Source organism: Caloenas nicobarica, chromosome 7 (assembly GCF_036013445.1).
Source record: "Caloenas nicobarica isolate bCalNic1 chromosome 7, bCalNic1.hap1, whole genome shotgun sequence".
Taxonomy (NCBI): domain Eukaryota; kingdom Metazoa; phylum Chordata; class Aves; order Columbiformes; family Columbidae; genus Caloenas; species Caloenas nicobarica.
Genome location: NC_088251.1, coordinates 32,642,565 through 32,660,369, shown reverse-complemented (window position 1 = coordinate 32,660,369; position 17,805 = coordinate 32,642,565). Strand labels below are relative to the sequence as shown.

At 43.8% G+C, this 17,805-nt stretch overlaps 1 protein-coding gene across 2 annotated transcripts in view; it reads right to left on the bottom strand.

Moving 5' to 3' along the window:
- Window positions 1–17,805, bottom strand: part of ARID5B (AT-rich interaction domain 5B) — a 115,117-nt gene that overhangs the window by 88,847 nt on the left and 8,465 nt on the right. For both annotated transcript variants that reach the window (XM_065638822.1, XM_065638821.1), the window contains one exon: window positions 11,997–12,222. In XM_065638822.1, coding sequence (XP_065494894.1) covers window positions 11,997–12,222 — 226 coding nt within the window. The remainder of the gene's footprint in view (window positions 1–11,996; window positions 12,223–17,805) is intronic.

Below are 17,805 nucleotides of genomic sequence, written 5' to 3'. Positions count from 1 at the left end.
CTCTTTCATTTTGCTTCTTTTCAACTTTCCTTTTCCAAGGCAAGAGGGGAGGAGGGAGCTTGTACCGATGTTTTGAAGTACTGTTAGTTCTTTTGCCTTTTAACAGAAATATGTAAACAAGGTGTATGACTGTAGGGTAATGTTCTACTCAAAAAGCATTCAAGAGCCAGAGTGAAGCTATTTAAAGAATGGAGTATTCAATTCCTGAGGCCAGATGCTAGTATAAATACGAAACTATGTTCACACTGCAGATTAAATTATTTTTAGTTTCTGCATTTGAACTGCCAAAATTATTTGGGTTGGTGTTTTTTCTTTTTTCTTTTTTTTTTTTTTTTTTAACTGCACCACAGAACTTACGGGGCCACACTATTATGTATCTGAACAGAGGATTAAAACCACAAGTGTAAAAGGACTTTTTCAGCTATTTTCTCTGTGCAACAAAACTAGAAGTGTATAGTGACAAACACTGTCACAACTAAGGGTCATTGAGGGAGTAAGGAAACGAAAAATAAAGATGAAGCTGAAACATTTGAGATTCTTGAAACAGATTTTTATAGTACCTTATCACTTAATTTTCAACCCACAAAGCTTTTAATCTGGAAATACTTAATGTGAACAAAAAGTGAAGACTCTGGTTTTAAAATACTTAAAGAGAAAAAACATGCATTAAGACTACATTACACACTGTCTGCGAGGATTTTTATGAGAGCTCACACAACTATTGACAAGAATATAAAGTTAAAATCACCAGTAATTAACTAAAAACAAATAATCAACAATCCCATGACCTTGCCATAGCGAAAAAAGTGCACAAATCCAAGAGAGAAAGACAATGAAATAAACTGGGGGTGACAGAAGCAAATCCAGGCTCAGTGACTGGCTGGGCGAGGACCTATCACTGACACATGCTCCACCTAAAGTCACCTAGGAGGCTGACAAGGACCCCCCTTGATGAAAACCATTTCACTGTTGGTATTTTTTTGGTCTTGTAATTATCTTCTCTTTGCTCCATCAGCTGTCAAAGACAGAAGGTCCAGGATGTATCTCAAGGACATGAATCATCTGCTGATGTCAGGGCGCTAGTCTACCAAGACACAAAGAGTCAAACAGGAACCACATGGGGGGAAGTCAACCAAACCATAGACCCTTCCCACTACAAATACCACGAATGCCCAGGAAGGGCTGCGCGTACAGCCAGGAGCGTCAATCTGTGAGAAGGGTGAGCAGAACGACTGCAGCTTGGTCAGCGGAGGGACTTCCTGCAACACTAGGGAATGTAGAATTACTGAGCAGACTTGCTCTGCACCGCGCTGAACATGCATATTTTGCCAATGAGTTACAAGAAGGAGGACGCCAGTCACCCCGTACAGCTGGCTGGGGACAGGGGCACAATGCTCGGAGGAGAATGGGTCCCGCAGCACCAAGGCTGTAACCCAGCTCATATTGAGATGCTTGAACCAACACTAAGTACCTGCTGAGACTCTTGTCACTGCCCCAATGCAGGAAAGCAGGGGACACCAGGCTTAATTACAAACAGGTGACACGGGACATGGTGAAAGCTGTACATGCTCTTGAATATCATGTCAGGTTCAGCCCCAGTTCCTAATTAACTGTTCTTATCAGGCACGGATCTGGTATCACAACAGCAAAGCCTCCTTTTGGTGGACAGGCTGACAATCCCGGCCTTCCCTGGGTATTTACAACGCGCTTTTAAAATGCATTAGCCTGCACTTTAAAGAAACCTGGGACCAGAACATCTGGGCTTGGGTTGTTTTGTTTCTCAGTAATAAAAAGTGAAAAAAAAAGATGCAGCTGTGGATAAAATGTTCAGGAACACAGCAGCTACCTTGTCATCTTCTACCTATTTTCCATTCACTAGCCTTGTTCACAGGAGATGAGGGAACTTGGAGGAGGATGAGAGGGAACGTTTCCCACTTTTTTCTTAAATTAGATTTTCAATTTGTTATTAGATCCTGGAATCGTACAACATGTGAGGATCTATTCTGCTCATGACACACACGCATAACTCCCCTTGGCACTAATGGGAATGACAAACGTGTTGTGAGAGGAGAATTGCCCCCTAAAACTGCAGGAGTGTGAACAAGGTTGTAAATATATCTCAAGGTTCTGGTAACATTAGAAACCAGCCTAGCATCTTTCTCATGGTTTATTATGATATCACCAAATCCGCTCTATGTATTTATAGCCTTGTAATTCACAATTATTCTGGGTCCGTAAATGTTTTTGGCATCTGAATGTAGAACTGATACTATTATTTCACATATTATAGTACTGTCCATGAATGCTAAATTTATTCCAGCAGAGACTCCTGGAGTTCATTCATCAGATATTTTATGCTACTGTTCTTTTAATGATTCGTTTATCCTTAGTAATATTTGTATTCTGAAGTGTGGCGTCTCCAGCCAACAGCACAATGCTCTGCTGAATTATCTTTTTCTTTCGCAGCATAACAAAGTAGAGCACAGTCAAATTGAAGATGGCCTTTAGTACATTGTCAGAACAATACTGCTTACCAAGCATATCCAGACACATTTCTCAAACCACACGTAATGCTCTGGCTGCCAACATGCTCATAAAGTCATTAACTGGCATCTTTAAATGAGGGTGTGATACATATATTTAAGTGTTTAGGAAAATCAAATGTGTGCTCTTCTAGAAGCTTATTTTGAATTTCAGCTTTTACATATATCAATTATGCAGCAATGTGCACATGTGAAAATTCACCTTGATTTTTCACAGGCTGCTAAAATACACTCCTGCTAAAATAATACACATTATCTATCACTAACAAAAGCTTCTTTATGGTGTTGACTATTTGTACTTCACAATGTAACAGAGCAAGAGAGACCAAGCTGAAGGTTTACAGTGCTGAGGATTCATTTTTACATGCAAATTACTATTAGCAGGAAAATTAAGGAGGAACTTATTTTACATGGTGCAGATTTTACTAAATGAATAAAGGTTATGCCACAATGCTCTCCAATAAAAAACCTACCAGGTAAGTTACAATTCATGCTGTTACGTTTTTTAAATACACACTTTCTCTGTCACCCACTCCTACAAACTGCACTCTAATTTATACATGTACTAGGTTCAGCCCTTCCCTTCCCAAACACCCTCATCCACCAATGGTCTCATCACGCAAGGATCACCAAGCCAGCAAAGACACGCATGAACCAAATTAACCAAAAGAGATTAAGCAGTCAGAATATTGATACCGAGAGCGTTAAAACGCAGTTTAACAGTGGCAAGGATGCCAGAACCACAGTCTTCTCCTGTGCGCCATACAGCCCCTCTTGGTGCTCACAAAGGTGACCCACAACGCTGTGGGAGATGCCTGGGAAGGCAGGTTGGCCACTGCCCACTCAGCCGCTGGAGCCAAGCCCCTTCCCACACTCTGGTCCAACACCTTCCTTCTCTTTCTAGCCAGCCCACCGCCCACCTTCCCTTGCCTGCCCAAGCAAAGCTCCACCTCGGCCAGCAAAGGGTCCATCAGCTCCTATTGCTACGGTCCCCATAAATGCTAACATGGCATTACAGCCCCACACAGCTTGGGGGGATAGCCTGGCTTTTGCTCCTGTGTACCTCTGTCCTAGCAAACAATTTTGTGGAAAGTGGAAAAGGAGGAGAAAAAGCAAGTCTTCTCCTTCAATTCCAGATGCACAAAGGATGCTTCCTCTGACAGACTTTCACGGCACGAGATGGGTCATGTGTAAGAAGATAAATATAGTATCTCAAACAAGCACCAGCCTTGCTGCAACACAGCAGTCAGAACCTAAGATATTTAGGAAGACAGACAATGACAGGCCAGGCACGTCACTGTGTGCCTGTAAACAAAAGGCAAGTCATCTTTCTGGGCACGGGAGTAACGAAGAGCAACTTGGAAAAGCAACTTGGAAGGGAGGTGGTGAGTAAGTTGGGTCTGGCTTGGGTCCTTCCCCCTCTTCCCCAAAGGGAATTGACACCCACATCAGGCCATGGTGTCAACAGCACCCACAGAAGAGCCCGAGCATCTCAGCACAGCAGCACAGGTCACAAGCCAGAACGATTCATGAGCTGGTAGGAAGACAGCTTCAACTCGATTAACAGAGCGCTCGGAGTCAAAGACGACCATGAGACTCCAAGTCCTGGGCTCCGGCAGCGCGCAATTACAGCACAGGAAAGTAGCCGGGCAGGAGAGAGAAGGTCCTCAGGGCTTGCCCTACAACGTTATATAGGTGCTTGGTTTACAGATCTTGGTACTCAGCCAATTTTTGGCTGGCTGCGTGGAAAGGATACGATGCAGGAAAAAGGCGTCGATGATCTATGAGGGACCAGCAGCTCTAACCAGCAGGCACGGCGCACGAGGAGATCGCAGATCACCTCCCTCCATAGCGCTGGGCAAGGGAAGCACAGGGACACAAAACAATAGACGTCCCAATCTGGGTCCCCCTGGGACCCAGAAACAATATGGGCAGGGACGGAAACTAGAGGGAAGGCTGGGGAGGAAAACGGCACCCTCTAAACCCAATAGTTAAAAAAAGATAAAAAGAAAAAAAAAAAAGAAAAAAAAAAAGGCAGACATTGAGATAAAGTCAGATTCAGAGCGCAGCAGCGCTGCACCAGGAGGCACACGTTTCCAGTTACTGGAACGAAACCTCATGGTCAGTAAGAATTAAATGCAAGATCCAACAGTGACTAGAAGGGAAAAAATCCTGGAGAGCAGACACATGTGGGTTATTACACAGCCTGGCAAGGTCAATCTCGGTGCTAAAAACAGACAAAAATAAAAAAAGCCGTCAAACATTTTTAAAGAGACACTGTCCCACACTGGCTGCTTTGACACTGTCTGTGAATGGTCCTTATTTTTTATCTACTTATTTTGTAATTATGTAGGCTACTCCTGTTCCAACCAGAGGCTGCAACAAAACTCTTATTGATGGTGCAAACTGCTGCAACTTGGGCTTTAGGAGAATGTGGGGCAGTTCCCTCTAGCTTCACAAGGCAGTAAAATTTAACTCTTCCTCCCCTCTTGTTTTGCAGCAGTGATTCCTTCCCTGACGTTTCCGAATAGACCAGAACTGCAATTGCAAATGGCTGTGTTCTACACCAACGACAAAGTGCCCTGTCATACCAATACATAATTGAAAATGCTGACACAGTGACAACTGCTATCAGCACAATTCTGATAATCCCGTTAGCTTGCTCCTCCTGCAAGAACCGGTGGGGGTGGGGAAACAGGCACTGTGCTTTTGGGGCTACGTAGAAAGAAGTTACGGGGGATTTTGTTTACATTTCTTGGCAGATCTTCTGCATTTCAAAGAACAAAATACCCACCTCCTCAATTCCCGGGGCAATGCTACCACCCCCTTTTAAAAGAGCTCAAAGGCAGGTCAAACTTTGAGAAGAAATCCAAATTTTATCTCATTGATAAGGTACACTTGAAGTCTGAGATGTGTGGTGTTAAAACTCCTTTCAAGAGCTACAAATAGATGAGGCTCAACACAATCCAGTGGCGAATAAAAGGCTTCTATTGCCAGTGCTGCATATTAGAATGTTTTAGTCACCCGCATAGGCTTCCTCTGTAATGAAGTAGGCTGTCCTCCGAAAAAAGGAAGAAATTAACAGCACTTAAATCATCACAGCATTGCTTGGGCAAACACGTGGCTTCAGGAAGGACCAGGTGGCTACAGACAAACGTCCTGAGGACCCAACCAACCTCCCCCCAGGGTGGCTGGGGAACGGGCAGAGGAGAGCAGTGGCTCAAGAGAGACGGGCAACCAAGGAAGGGAGCCCCAAAGTGCTACTGGAGATAGTGTCACCTCCAGGAGAAAATACGTCATTATCACAGATTATTGGGAGTACACTGCACTTAACAACAGCATCACCTTTCAGCACTTAGAAAGTAGCCAGCAACTGAAGCCAACAAGCATTAGTTATCTCAAACCAATTGGTTTACAAACAATAAAAATAAATATTTATCTTTCCCCCTTCACACCAGACCAAAATTGTCTGTCTGCTCAGCACCTCGGGTTACCTCCGATCCCAAACACGTTAACACTAAAGGTGAGCGGTAATTAAACCGAGAGAAGACGTACAACCAAAGGAAGCCTTCCTGCTCCACAGCCGCTCTGAACAGCAACCCCAACAGCGTTCCTCCACAGCCTTCCCCTTCTGCGCCGGCATGTGCTGGGAGCTGCACGAGCACAGAAGACACGGCCAGGCCACAGCCCTTTTCCCCAAGGGAGCCGTCCTCCTCCCACCAGGCTCCATGCAGCACAACAGACAAGTCAGGTAATAGCCTCATCTGTGGCAGAAGAGCTGTATCAACTGGGCTGGCTAAAATGAGCTAGAGAGGTCACTCTGACCCACAAGACAAAAAACAACATACAGTGCACAAGGGCAGAGAAGAGAAGATGGGATAATGGGACACTTACAGGAGCTTTATCAAGATCAAAATGGCATTCAGCTAGGGCAATGGGGACAGGGAGGCACAAGGAAGAGGCAAAAAGTGCAGCCAAACAGGGAAGAAGAGAAGGGGAAGAGAGTTCGAGGCATGGCTTAGGCATAAAATATCCAAAGCAGCTGTACTCTGAATAGCTAACAATTAGTTGGTCAGAAAATTATTGCATCAAGTTAAGCCAGGAGAGACTGACCTCAGCAGCACGCAACAAACAATGAAAAAGGAGATTCGGCATCAGTTCAGAAGTCACCACAAGCGCCTGAGCACACTACAGCTGCAGATCATCAGTTTCAATAATATTATAGCTTGACTACATTATGACTTGATAATCTTCACCTGGAGAAGTCATGCCTGCTGCAAGGCCACTGGTAAGTGAAATCAGAAGGGCTGTGGCACAGCCTAGTGCCTGATGAGGAGCCCAGATCTCTCAGATGAAGCTGTGCAAATTATGAGACTGGTAAAGAAGAGAAGGAAAGGAGAGGGTGAGCCAGTCCTGCAGCAGCCAGCCCCTGCTGGCAAGCTCCACCGGAGGGTTCAAACGAGCGAAGCAGGAGACAACTGCTGGAAAACCACCTATGGACTGCGAAAGGGTGACCGCTAAAATATAAACCTCAGCTAGAAGTAGTACTTGATTTTATCGGATTTCACAGAGAACGGATATCTAGATTACACCCTCCCAAACATACGACTGTGGGGAATGACACAGGACAGGACTGACTGCTAAATTTTCTTTGGGTTCCCCCTCCCTGGACCCAAACAAACAAGCAACAACTGCAGCAAAAACCCTTCAGTGAGCACCAGAACGTGCTCATCCCAATGACTAACGCTGCCCATGCAGGAACGGGAGTGCCCACCACGTGGCAACCTCAACCACCCATTCTGGTGTGATGAAGACTCCTGAAGGATGGACAAAAGGCAATGACGGTTTGGGGACCAAACCCAGAGCTCTCTCATTACAGACCCATGAGCCCGAGGGATGCAGATGGCCAGGACAGTGGTGGTTCCCACTCCCCGGCGCAGGGACAGGGGCCGTTTGTTCCTCACCAAAACCTGGGCAGCACCGCAGCCCAGCCTAACCCAAACCAACAGAGCCAGCGAGCACTGAATTCAGTCATTTTCCCCTCAGTCCCTTCTCTCAATTTCAGCTCTGACTCCTCTATCTTTTATTTCTTTTTCTAAAGACACATTTAGAGATGAAACCATTCATAACTGCCTATCCACAGACAGTTTGTGGCAGCGTAATTGACAATGAGTCTGCTGCAAAAATGAAAATGCTGTTTTAATAACCTTGGCCTAAAATACATTCTGTTGTATGCCTCAAAGGGTTTCAATAAAAAGTCAACCTGTAGAGACATATTTTCTTGGCTTAAACAACAATCCAAAGCATATAAATGTAGTCCAACTATAATGACATATTTATAGGCCAATAAAGCTTACACTGCAGCTTTCATACTTCACTTAAAGGAAGTCTGTAAGAAGCAGTGTTATATAAAATAATTTGAATTTTTTCAAACTATAGCCTAAGGAATACAAATATGCAACTTTGCTATATTTAACCAATAGTATGTACGTTGCTTAGTTGCTAAAAATTTTGTAAAATGAAATAATTCCTCTTTTAGTGACTTGCCACTGGTTTACCAAATATGGGTACACAAGTCCATTTTTTACAAAGAAATATCCCCTAAATAATTCTAAACACAAAAATAAATAACTAGCGGCCTTAGTAGTGAATGATTTAATCAGACCAATTCTTCTGGAAAAACAGGTTCTCATGTTCATTATGAATAATGCATTCCTGAGCAACTCTATTTTTATATGCTGCATTGTTGTTCTTTATTTTTCTCAACATTTGAAAGAAATATTCAGAAAGCTATAAATAGGCTTAAGACATAAACTGCTAGCATTCAATATTGACGTATTTGTAGAAAGGGACAGAATGTATAACATAAATACCTCAACAAGCAGAAAGAAATAATTCTTAAAAATCATTTTTCAGGCTGAAATCTTGAAGCTCACAAAAAAATGCCATTGCTAGATCTTTTATTTAATACAGTCCTAAGGAAAAGTTCTGCATAATTCACTATTGGTAAAAACAATGGCATTTTACAGAAAAAAACAAACCAAAAAAACCTAGTTTCTGCAGAAAAGAATGGCAAAGAGAAAAGAAAAAGAGGAAAGGAAAAAAGAGACAATAGGGGAAAAAAAGAGAACAAAAGAGGAAAAGAAAAAAGAGAGAACAAAAAAGGAGACAGAAATACCAAATTTGAATTAGGCTCAACTTTGAATTATAGTTGCACGGTTTCTCTGGGTTGTGGATTAACCAGGAGTCGCCTCGGTTTTGGCTGAGCGAGTGCCACAGAGCGTATGGTCCAGGGAAAACGCTGCTCGCACGAGGCCCCACTTTGCCCGGTTACTGTGTGAAGCTGCCCTGCTCCCAGCAGCAACGTGTTTAACTAAGGATGCTTGCGCAGTGCCACTTCTGTGGTTCTGTATCTGCCATGTTTTCATTTTATCCGGGCTGTTTCACTGTCCACCATTTCTGGATCGTGTATGAAAACTGATTTTGTTTCTTCTGTAGAGTTTTTTTGAGCTCTTTGGTAGGGATATAATTTCGTATTACCTTCTACAGCTTGGCTCAAAAAACATCTAACAGGAAAAATTTCACAACCTACTCACTTTTATGGGATCTTTCTGTAATGGAAACAGGCCATTTCATAAGAAAAAAGGGGTCCGGGAGATCACCTTGTTTATCTAGGCCTTTTCAAACACGTGGTTCAGCAGCTTCCCCAGCTACAGCCAGGGTCAAATGTGGGCATCACCACAGATTCATGCACGGCCCGCTGGACCAGCACAAGAAGGGATTTGTTCCCTTCAGATCCAAGCTCTGTACAAAGCGATCTGCCCCATCACAGCCACCCACCCTGCCCCATGGGCCAGCCCTCCATGGAACATCCCCATGGGCGCAGCACTGAGCACCTGATCAGAAGGGGAACGGTGCTGCGGAGGTGGGAAAGGGTGGATGTGCGGGAGATCACCTCTCCATTTGGGCTCATTAGCCTTGGCTAATAGAGCTGTGCTGATCTTCTCACCTGAGAGACCTTTGTGTGACCACATGGTGCTCCCTCACAGTTTACAACCCTATTTTAAGAGAAAAACTACCTCACCCCATTGTGCTGGAGACCTACTGCAGAAGTTATTGCTAGTAAATCTTTGATTGCCGCAGCTGAGCGTTGCTCTGTTGGCAAGATGCTGAGTATTGGAAAAGGTCTGTGGGCACACGTCGCAACAGGCGCTAAACCTGCCATTTTGACAGCAGAGAAGATAACACCACCAGCAGCTCAAATCTCTATGCCTTGGACACCGCACATTACGCTACTGCCTTTGCCTACAGGTAGGGAGATGGCAATCCTCAAAGTGCAACGTCAACCTTGACCAGCCTCTCAGAATGAGAAGAATAAATGTTCCTCACCCAGTGGGTGTCAAACCTCCATCCCATAGTTAAGCCAAACACCAGAGCTCATGGGTTGCCTGCAGGACACACCAAATAGGGCTGCTTCACAAGCAATGAAGATCACCGTTCTGAGTTCTTCTCAGATCTGGGAAGCAAAATATGCTTAAATTCTTGGGTGTCTCAAATAGTAAAAAAAAAAAAAAAAAAATCTTCATACTAGATTTAAGAAATGTCTTTGATTGCCTTTCATAGGCTGGATCGGTTGTCTGTATCAATATGCCTACTCAGCTAACTCAGCTATAGGTCTTCCTGAACCTTTGGTTTCACTCCTGCCAACCAGTCATGATGAAGAAAAAAGTAATCATCAAACACTAGTAAAAATACCCCTTTCTACTGAAAAAAAGAGACCAAACAATAAAGCCAAAGCCACCAACCAAAAATGAGCAACATCAGAATGTGGGTTATCAAAATTACACCATATAGTTTGCATTCCATAAACGTTTTCACTATAACCCCTACTTTCAAAGGCTTACCATGCAACTATAAGCTTTGGGCTTAAAGATAATTTTCTTTGGCTCCTAGGGTAGATAATTGCAATTTTGTAACTTACCACAAGGGTTGGTTTGTTTGTTAAAAACAAAAACAAGAAAACATTAACACACAAAAGTTCTGTCTGAAAAACATTAAGATTCTTCTGACACAACAAACAAATGCAAATAAATGTAGTGCGTAACGAAGATGCCAGGGCAATAGCAGAGAAAATTATGGCATGTAATTATGAACCAGAAAAAAAACCCAACACACACAGAAAAGCAATGGAAAATAGAAAGAATTGCACAGGTTATTTTTTTTCCCAGGGATGGAATGAAAAATATCTCAACTTCCAACTGTACTTTAATCTTCCAACCTACATATCTCATGGTGAAATCTGAGATTGACAAAATCACTTCACCATTCGATAAGATCAGAAGAACGAGATGCAGAAGATAAATCCTCCAAGACAGATCTTCAGCTTAGTGTAACTTGGCTTCGATGCCAATACAGTCGTGCTGTTATAAAACTGAGCTTGGTGCTGCATCTCCTGTTCACGTAGGTACAAAAGCATTTCCTCGTGTACATCAGCCTTAGCTTTTAATTTCTTACCTTTTCATGCACTATGGCCTAAAGTTGATACTCTTCAAACTTGGAACATTTGTTAAAAGCTTGGTAAAACAGAGAAACGTCCCTGGGATGCGCTTCAAAGCACCGTCTCTGACAGCTATTACACATCCAAGGTCCTAATACCACAAACAGGCACGTTTACTAACAGAAGACTCATCTCCCCTGGACCTTGGACCCCCACCACGGATTTTAGAGGTGAGAGTATCTGTGCACCAAAGCAGCCCCAGAGCCACAAGCCTGCCTGCAACCATCCAAAGTAGCGGAGCTACTGTTTCCCTCCCTAAAAACGGACAGGGAAAGAAAACACAGGTCTATCTGGAGAGAACAGCAGGGCGCTCACAGGGCGCTGACACTGTATAGTAACATAAAGCTCACAAGGAAACCCTATAGAAGGCTATGGAAGTGCCATCTCCCTACCAAACGAGACACAAAGACGACTGCACAGAGACAGGACAAGCCCCAGAAGCAGGGGACAATCCTGTGCTCCCGGAACATGGGACATGAGAAGTGAGAGGCTTCCGCTCTCCCCTGCCTCTTGGAGGAGGCCTCGGGAAGATGCATCAAGGCTCCTCTCCCCATGCACAGCTCTGACCTGATCCCCCAGCCTGCAGAGCCCCAGGGAGAGCCCTTGACAATTACTTGTGCGCACATCTTCAAGGGTTGAGCCTGAGTGCTCAGGGACATGTCTACGGAGCAGACAGGTATCACAGCGTTACCCCACGCTAAGCTGGAAGGAACTGCGATGAGCTCAGCACCAGCACCACCACCCATCCTGCTCTGGCAGCTCATCACCACACCTCTGCCCCAAGCACAGACATACCTTGGGAGTCGGCGACAGCTCGGCAGGATCAGGCTCATCCGCCTCCAAAAGTTGCTCCCCCATAAGTCCCCCTGCCCCAGCAGAAAGTAAGGGATACTCACCAAGGTCAGCCTTCTCCTTCAGAATGTCTTTGAAGTTCAAGCCGCTGTTGAGCGTGGATTGTCTGTATCTCGTCAAAGCCTCCTTCTGCCCGTTCTTCCCCACATCCATCGGTTTGACCGGCTCAGCCCGGAAACCACACTTCCACTTGGAGAAATCGGACTGCGCCCATTTTGCCAAGTCCTCGAGCTTCACTGTAACTTTCTCTGAAACTGCAATAACTTCATCCTGCAAGAAGCCGTAAAATGAGAAGACGACACATCACGCAGGGCTCCACGATGACTGCTAAACCCGCAAACGCCACCCTCCCGTAGACTACTAGAAAAGCCTATCTTGCTGTTAGCAGATTAATTTTTCTGTAATGCAGAATAGCTAGTACTTAATTTATTCCTCCTGCCACCTAAGTGGAAATATTAGTTGTTTACTTGAAGCAAATACACAAGATCTAAAGACAATTTGTAGGATGGGGGCAATGATCCTAAAAGGCATTTGAAATGCAGGTTGCCAAATCACATTCTGCACAACCCAAAGCCTTGAGGGAAAGTTTGTTTTTTAGGTGCAATTAGCTGCAAATGTAAAAATTCATGGCTGGATGACTAATGGTTATAGCTAGTCCTGAAATAAATGGACTAAGTAAATCTCAGATTCTTGGAACTCTGACTCACCAGAAAATTCCTGTGTTTATGGTACATTTTCCCTTGGCTTATACACAAATATTGAATTTAACTTTTGTCCTAAAAATTAAATAAAACTGTGATGTAATCCCAAAAGAAATACTACATAAATGTTATGTGCTTCCCACCAAAAGAAACTTGCACATTCTCATGTTTCTTAAAACCTTTTTCGAGATCAGAACTGTAATTTTTTTCCGTTCTTAAACATACATTCTAAGAAAAGCACTTAAACTTAGTTTAGCCTCCAGAACATATACTCGAATTAAACAGCTCTAATTGCTGAATTTTACCCTTCCAGGAAACAATCAACTCCTCTCAGTCATGATGAATAAGCAGAATGTTTTATAGCTGACTGCAGCAAGCAAGGGCTCAAGAAAGCCTCAAAAAAATAAACAAACAAACATACACACATAACCAGCAAGATACATTCAAGATTTTTTAGTTAAAAAGGCAGAAATAATTTATGTTGTAATGAGAGCTGGCTGCACACCACACCTTGCACACTGCACATTTCTAGCACTAAATAAGGTTACAGGTTCTTGAAATAAATAAACCAGAATCCAATTTTTCCCTCAAATAAACACAAGTATTTGCAAAGGGGACAGGAATTCTTTGAGTTATTAAACAAAGAGAAAAGCACAATTGATTCTCTCTGTGTTTTTTTTTTTTTTCCACTGGACAAATTCCTCAGGAAATAAAATACTGCTCAATAGGAAAGGAAAAAAAAAGCAAGCTTTATTGTGATAAGCTACACACAATACAAAACCTGAAGTATCTCTGGTGGTAAAAAAAGCAGATCTGATATTCCACTCTCCCTTATATAACACAAAATAATTTTATAAGCAGGCACCTTCATTACATTTAGTGCAATAACAAATATTTGGTCAGAAATGAACTGCATGTTTATGTGCTAAACAAGCTTGTAAAAAAATATTTTCCTTTATCATTGCACAGCATAAGAGCTTCCTCCGAACAACAAACAATAACAGTGATGTTTTAAATCTCTGTTTATGACAAACGTCAATACTCTGTAAACAAGCGTTGGGTACTACAAAGTACAATTTCAATGGATGGTTTCACCCAATTTCATTACACCATCCACTTGAAATAAAAAAGCTGTAGTTGCTATGCATTTTATAGCTATTACATGGTGATTATTAAATGTCAGGATGGAAAAAAAAATAAAACATATATAAAAATATCAGCCTGCCTGCACAGCCTCAGCAATTTCTGGATGAAGTCCTCTTTTAGGATGTTGAATACCATCACCAGCTACTACACAATTTCTAATATTCAACACTAGAGAAATCTATTTAGCAGCAGTTTAAAAAAACCCAAACTGACTTGGAGATCAGACGTGGTTTTGGTTAAAATATTATTTTCCAAATAGCTCTCATGATCAAATGATTATGATTTCAATTACTAGTTTCTTCATATCCTTTCCAAGAACTGGTATGACTAATTTTGGCTGGTATACAAAGTAAGCTGAGCAGACAATTTATTAACCAAAAGAAAAGTACAATCACTATTACATCATCAATGAATAAACTTGTTTTCGAGAATACAACCTTCGCACACACGCACATGATGTGTACACAGAAAAAAAAAAAAAAAAGGGAAAAAAAAAAGGCAAACCTATTGTAACAAGGGTGAAGCAATGCCCATCTCGTGCCCACTGTAACTGCAGCTCCATGGCCACCAACCCCCCCAAAATCCAGAGCTGTTCCTAACACCAGAGACACCGCTGCGGGGTTTCGGGGTCGCCCCGAAGGAAGCAGGGCTGAGGCCTGGTCTGGCCTGCAGAGGCAATGGCCGCAGGATGTGCCCCTCGTGAGGGTGGCTGGAGCCACCTCTCCAGCACCCAGCCATCCTTCCACACCAGCTCTGGCCTCATGTCCTCCCCTTGTGCCACAGGTGATCACCACGGCGGCACCAGGAAAACACGGACGAGTTCACTTCTAGCCAGAAAACAGAAAAATTACCCTGTATATACCTCAGCGCCTGCCTTAGGTTGACCTACCTTACACACAGTGGGACTGGGTAGACCTGCTTCTCTCAACACTCATTTTTTGAGCTCTTGTTTATTTTCGGCTCAATTCAGAGACAACCAGCCACCCCAACTCCCCCTACACCACAGCGGTCACAGGTCGGACCACGGTCCTCCTCTGAACGCCACTGCCAACGCCAATCTCACCAAAGAGGGACTGCATCTCCAGAGACATTTTCACAGAATCACACAATGTTAGGGATTGGAAGGGACCTCGAAAGATCATCTAGTCCAATCCCCCTGCCGGAGCAGGAACACCCAGATGAGGTTACACAGGAAGACGTCCAGGCGGGTTTTGAATGTCTCCAGAGAAGGAGAATCCACAACCCCCCTGGGCAGCCTGTTCCAGTGTTCCGTCACCCTCACTGAGAAGAAGTTTCTTCTCACATTTAAGTGAAACTTCCTGTGTTCCAGTTTATACTCATTGCCCCTTGTCTCATCATTGGTTGTCACAGAGAAGAGCCTGGCTCCATCCTCATGACACTCACCCTTTATATATTTATAAACATTGATGAAGTCACCCCTCAGTCTCCTCTTCTCCAAGCTAAAGAGCCCCAGCTCCCTCAGCCTTTCCTCATAAGGGAGATGCTCCACTCCCTTCAGCATCTTTGTGGCCCTGCGCTGGACTCTCTCCAGCAGTTCCCTGTCCTTCTGGAACTGAGGGGCCCAGAACTGGACACAATATTCCAGATGAGGTCTCACCAAGGCAGAGTAGAGGGGAAGGAGAACCTCTCTCGACCTACTAACCACCCCGCTTCTAATACACCCCAGGATGCCATTGGCCTTCTTGGCCACAAGGGCCCAGTGCTGGCTCATGGTCATCCTGCTGTCCACCAGGACCCCCAGGTCCCTTTCCCCTACACTGCTCTCTAATAGGTCATTCCCCAACCTATACTGGAACCTGGGGTTGTTCCTGCCCAGATGCAACACTCTGCACTTGCCCTTGTTATATTTCATTAAATTTTTCCCCGCCCAACTCTCCAGGTCTCGCTGGATGGCAGCACAGCCCTCTGGCATGTCAGCCACTCCTCCCAGCTTGGTGTCATCAGCAAACTTGCTGACAGTGCGCTCTGTTCCCTCATCCAAGTCGTTGATGAATATATTGAACAGTACAGGTCCCAGTACTATTGAGGGACTCCACTAGATACAGGCCTCCAACTAGACTGTCCCATTGACCACAACTCTCTGGCTTCTTTCCTTCAGCCAGTTCACAGTCCACCTAACTACACAATCATTCAGAACATACTTCCTCAGCTTAGCTGCGAGGATGCTGTGGGAGACTGTGTCAAATGCTTTACTGAAATCAATTTTCACCCTGCTGCCTCATTGTACAAACACTGTCACCCAGCGAAATATGGCAGGTAGCTTCAGCCCCTTTTTTCTGAGCAGCCTGAGCCACGTGCAGCTTCTAGAGAAGCTGTCTTCCTGAAATCTTGGCATTTTGCTGACACAGGAGGTCATCTGCCCCAACGCCACCCAAACAGAGGTCATCCAATGATTTCATCAGCTCTGGGATCTCGATGCACCTTGCCAAGCTTTCGCACATTTTTAAGCAACCTTTCCAAGCGCTCAGACCCAAGCTATGAGTTGTGGGTTGGTATTTTTTTTTCTTTGGAGCAGCAGGTGACAAAAGGGTCATCTTCTGTTAAGCAAAAATGCCTCACAGCCCTGTGTCACAACAAAAGTTGCTTCAGGACCTATAGGGCTCTGCCAGCCGCAGGAGCCCCTGTAGCCATCCTATATCAACTGCTGCGCACCTACTGCAAGAGCCCTTCTAGAGAAACCCTTTCAATGAGATGATGAAGGAATACAGATGCTGAATAAATAAAACCCAGGTACACAGTGACACATGACTAACAAACCTTTAGAAGATTAAAGAAATTTGCTGTATAACCTTCATGTCATTCATAATTATATCTCTGCGTAAACATGAAAAACCACCTGCATCGCGTACAGTGCATCTATGTATCTATACAAAAAACAACTTATGGTGTCTTAGCTATGCTCTGAAGTGATATGTTTAAGAGGTCTCCATTGCATGGCTAAGTCTTTAATTGCAGTTTTTTCTCGCTACAGCAAGATGAGGTTTGCAGGAGGCAACAGCCAGCACTGCTCAGGAATGAGATTTATCTCAGATGGGCCTCTCTGGATGCTGACTGACCAATGGCAATGCTTTTCCCAGCCACAAAGTTGTCTAAATCTCAAAATAAGCACTGACTATAAAGAGACACTTTTTCTTCTCTTTCAGTAAAAGCAGGTATCTAGTCGGCCTATAATTTTAGCACCTCTTACAAGACTCCTGAGCAAAGTACGATACTTTTACCTATCAAGTGGCGAATGGGGAGATGTTTCAAAAAAGATGGTGATACAAAACCTTCTCAATCTTTTTGTTTGTTTGTTTTTTTAAAGAGCACATCGGATCTGCATTTTCAGAGAAGTCATCCAGGGAGAAGGGGGACAGTATCTTCTCGAGAGCCGTTATGCTTAAATATTATGTCACTGTTGTCTAAGCAACCATCACAGCCTCCTGAAAGCACAGAATGCTATATTGCCTGACTCAGCAGATGGCTGAAATACTTACATTCAGGGAAAGAGGTCAGGCAGTTATAATAGTTTAAAGCAGATAATTATTTTTTAGAAGAAATATTAACTCTTACAAGGCAGGGAGTCACAGGGCAGCACAGGGAGGTCGTACATCTTGATTGCACACCCGCATACGGTACGTCACAACTCCTCACTCATTGCCAATAACTAGGAAAGATTTATATTTAAAAGACGCCAAGGCAGCCTTAAAAGAATTACGGCGACTGAGATATCTCAAAATTTTGACATGCTGAGACTGTTTTCACTCCAGTGCTTCCAGAGGTCATTTAAGGAATTCTGGAGGGCACGAGTGAGTCAAACACCTGCTTGGCTGTCTCCTAACATCAAATAAGTGGCCTAGAGAGAAACAGGAGATGTACTGTAAAAACTCTTGCCAATAATTACACGAGATACTGCATGTCATTTATCTGATCAGTACAATTTGCATTAGAAAACATCTTCAAGCCTTTTTACTGAAACCTTTAGCATGGCAGATAGTTGGGGATG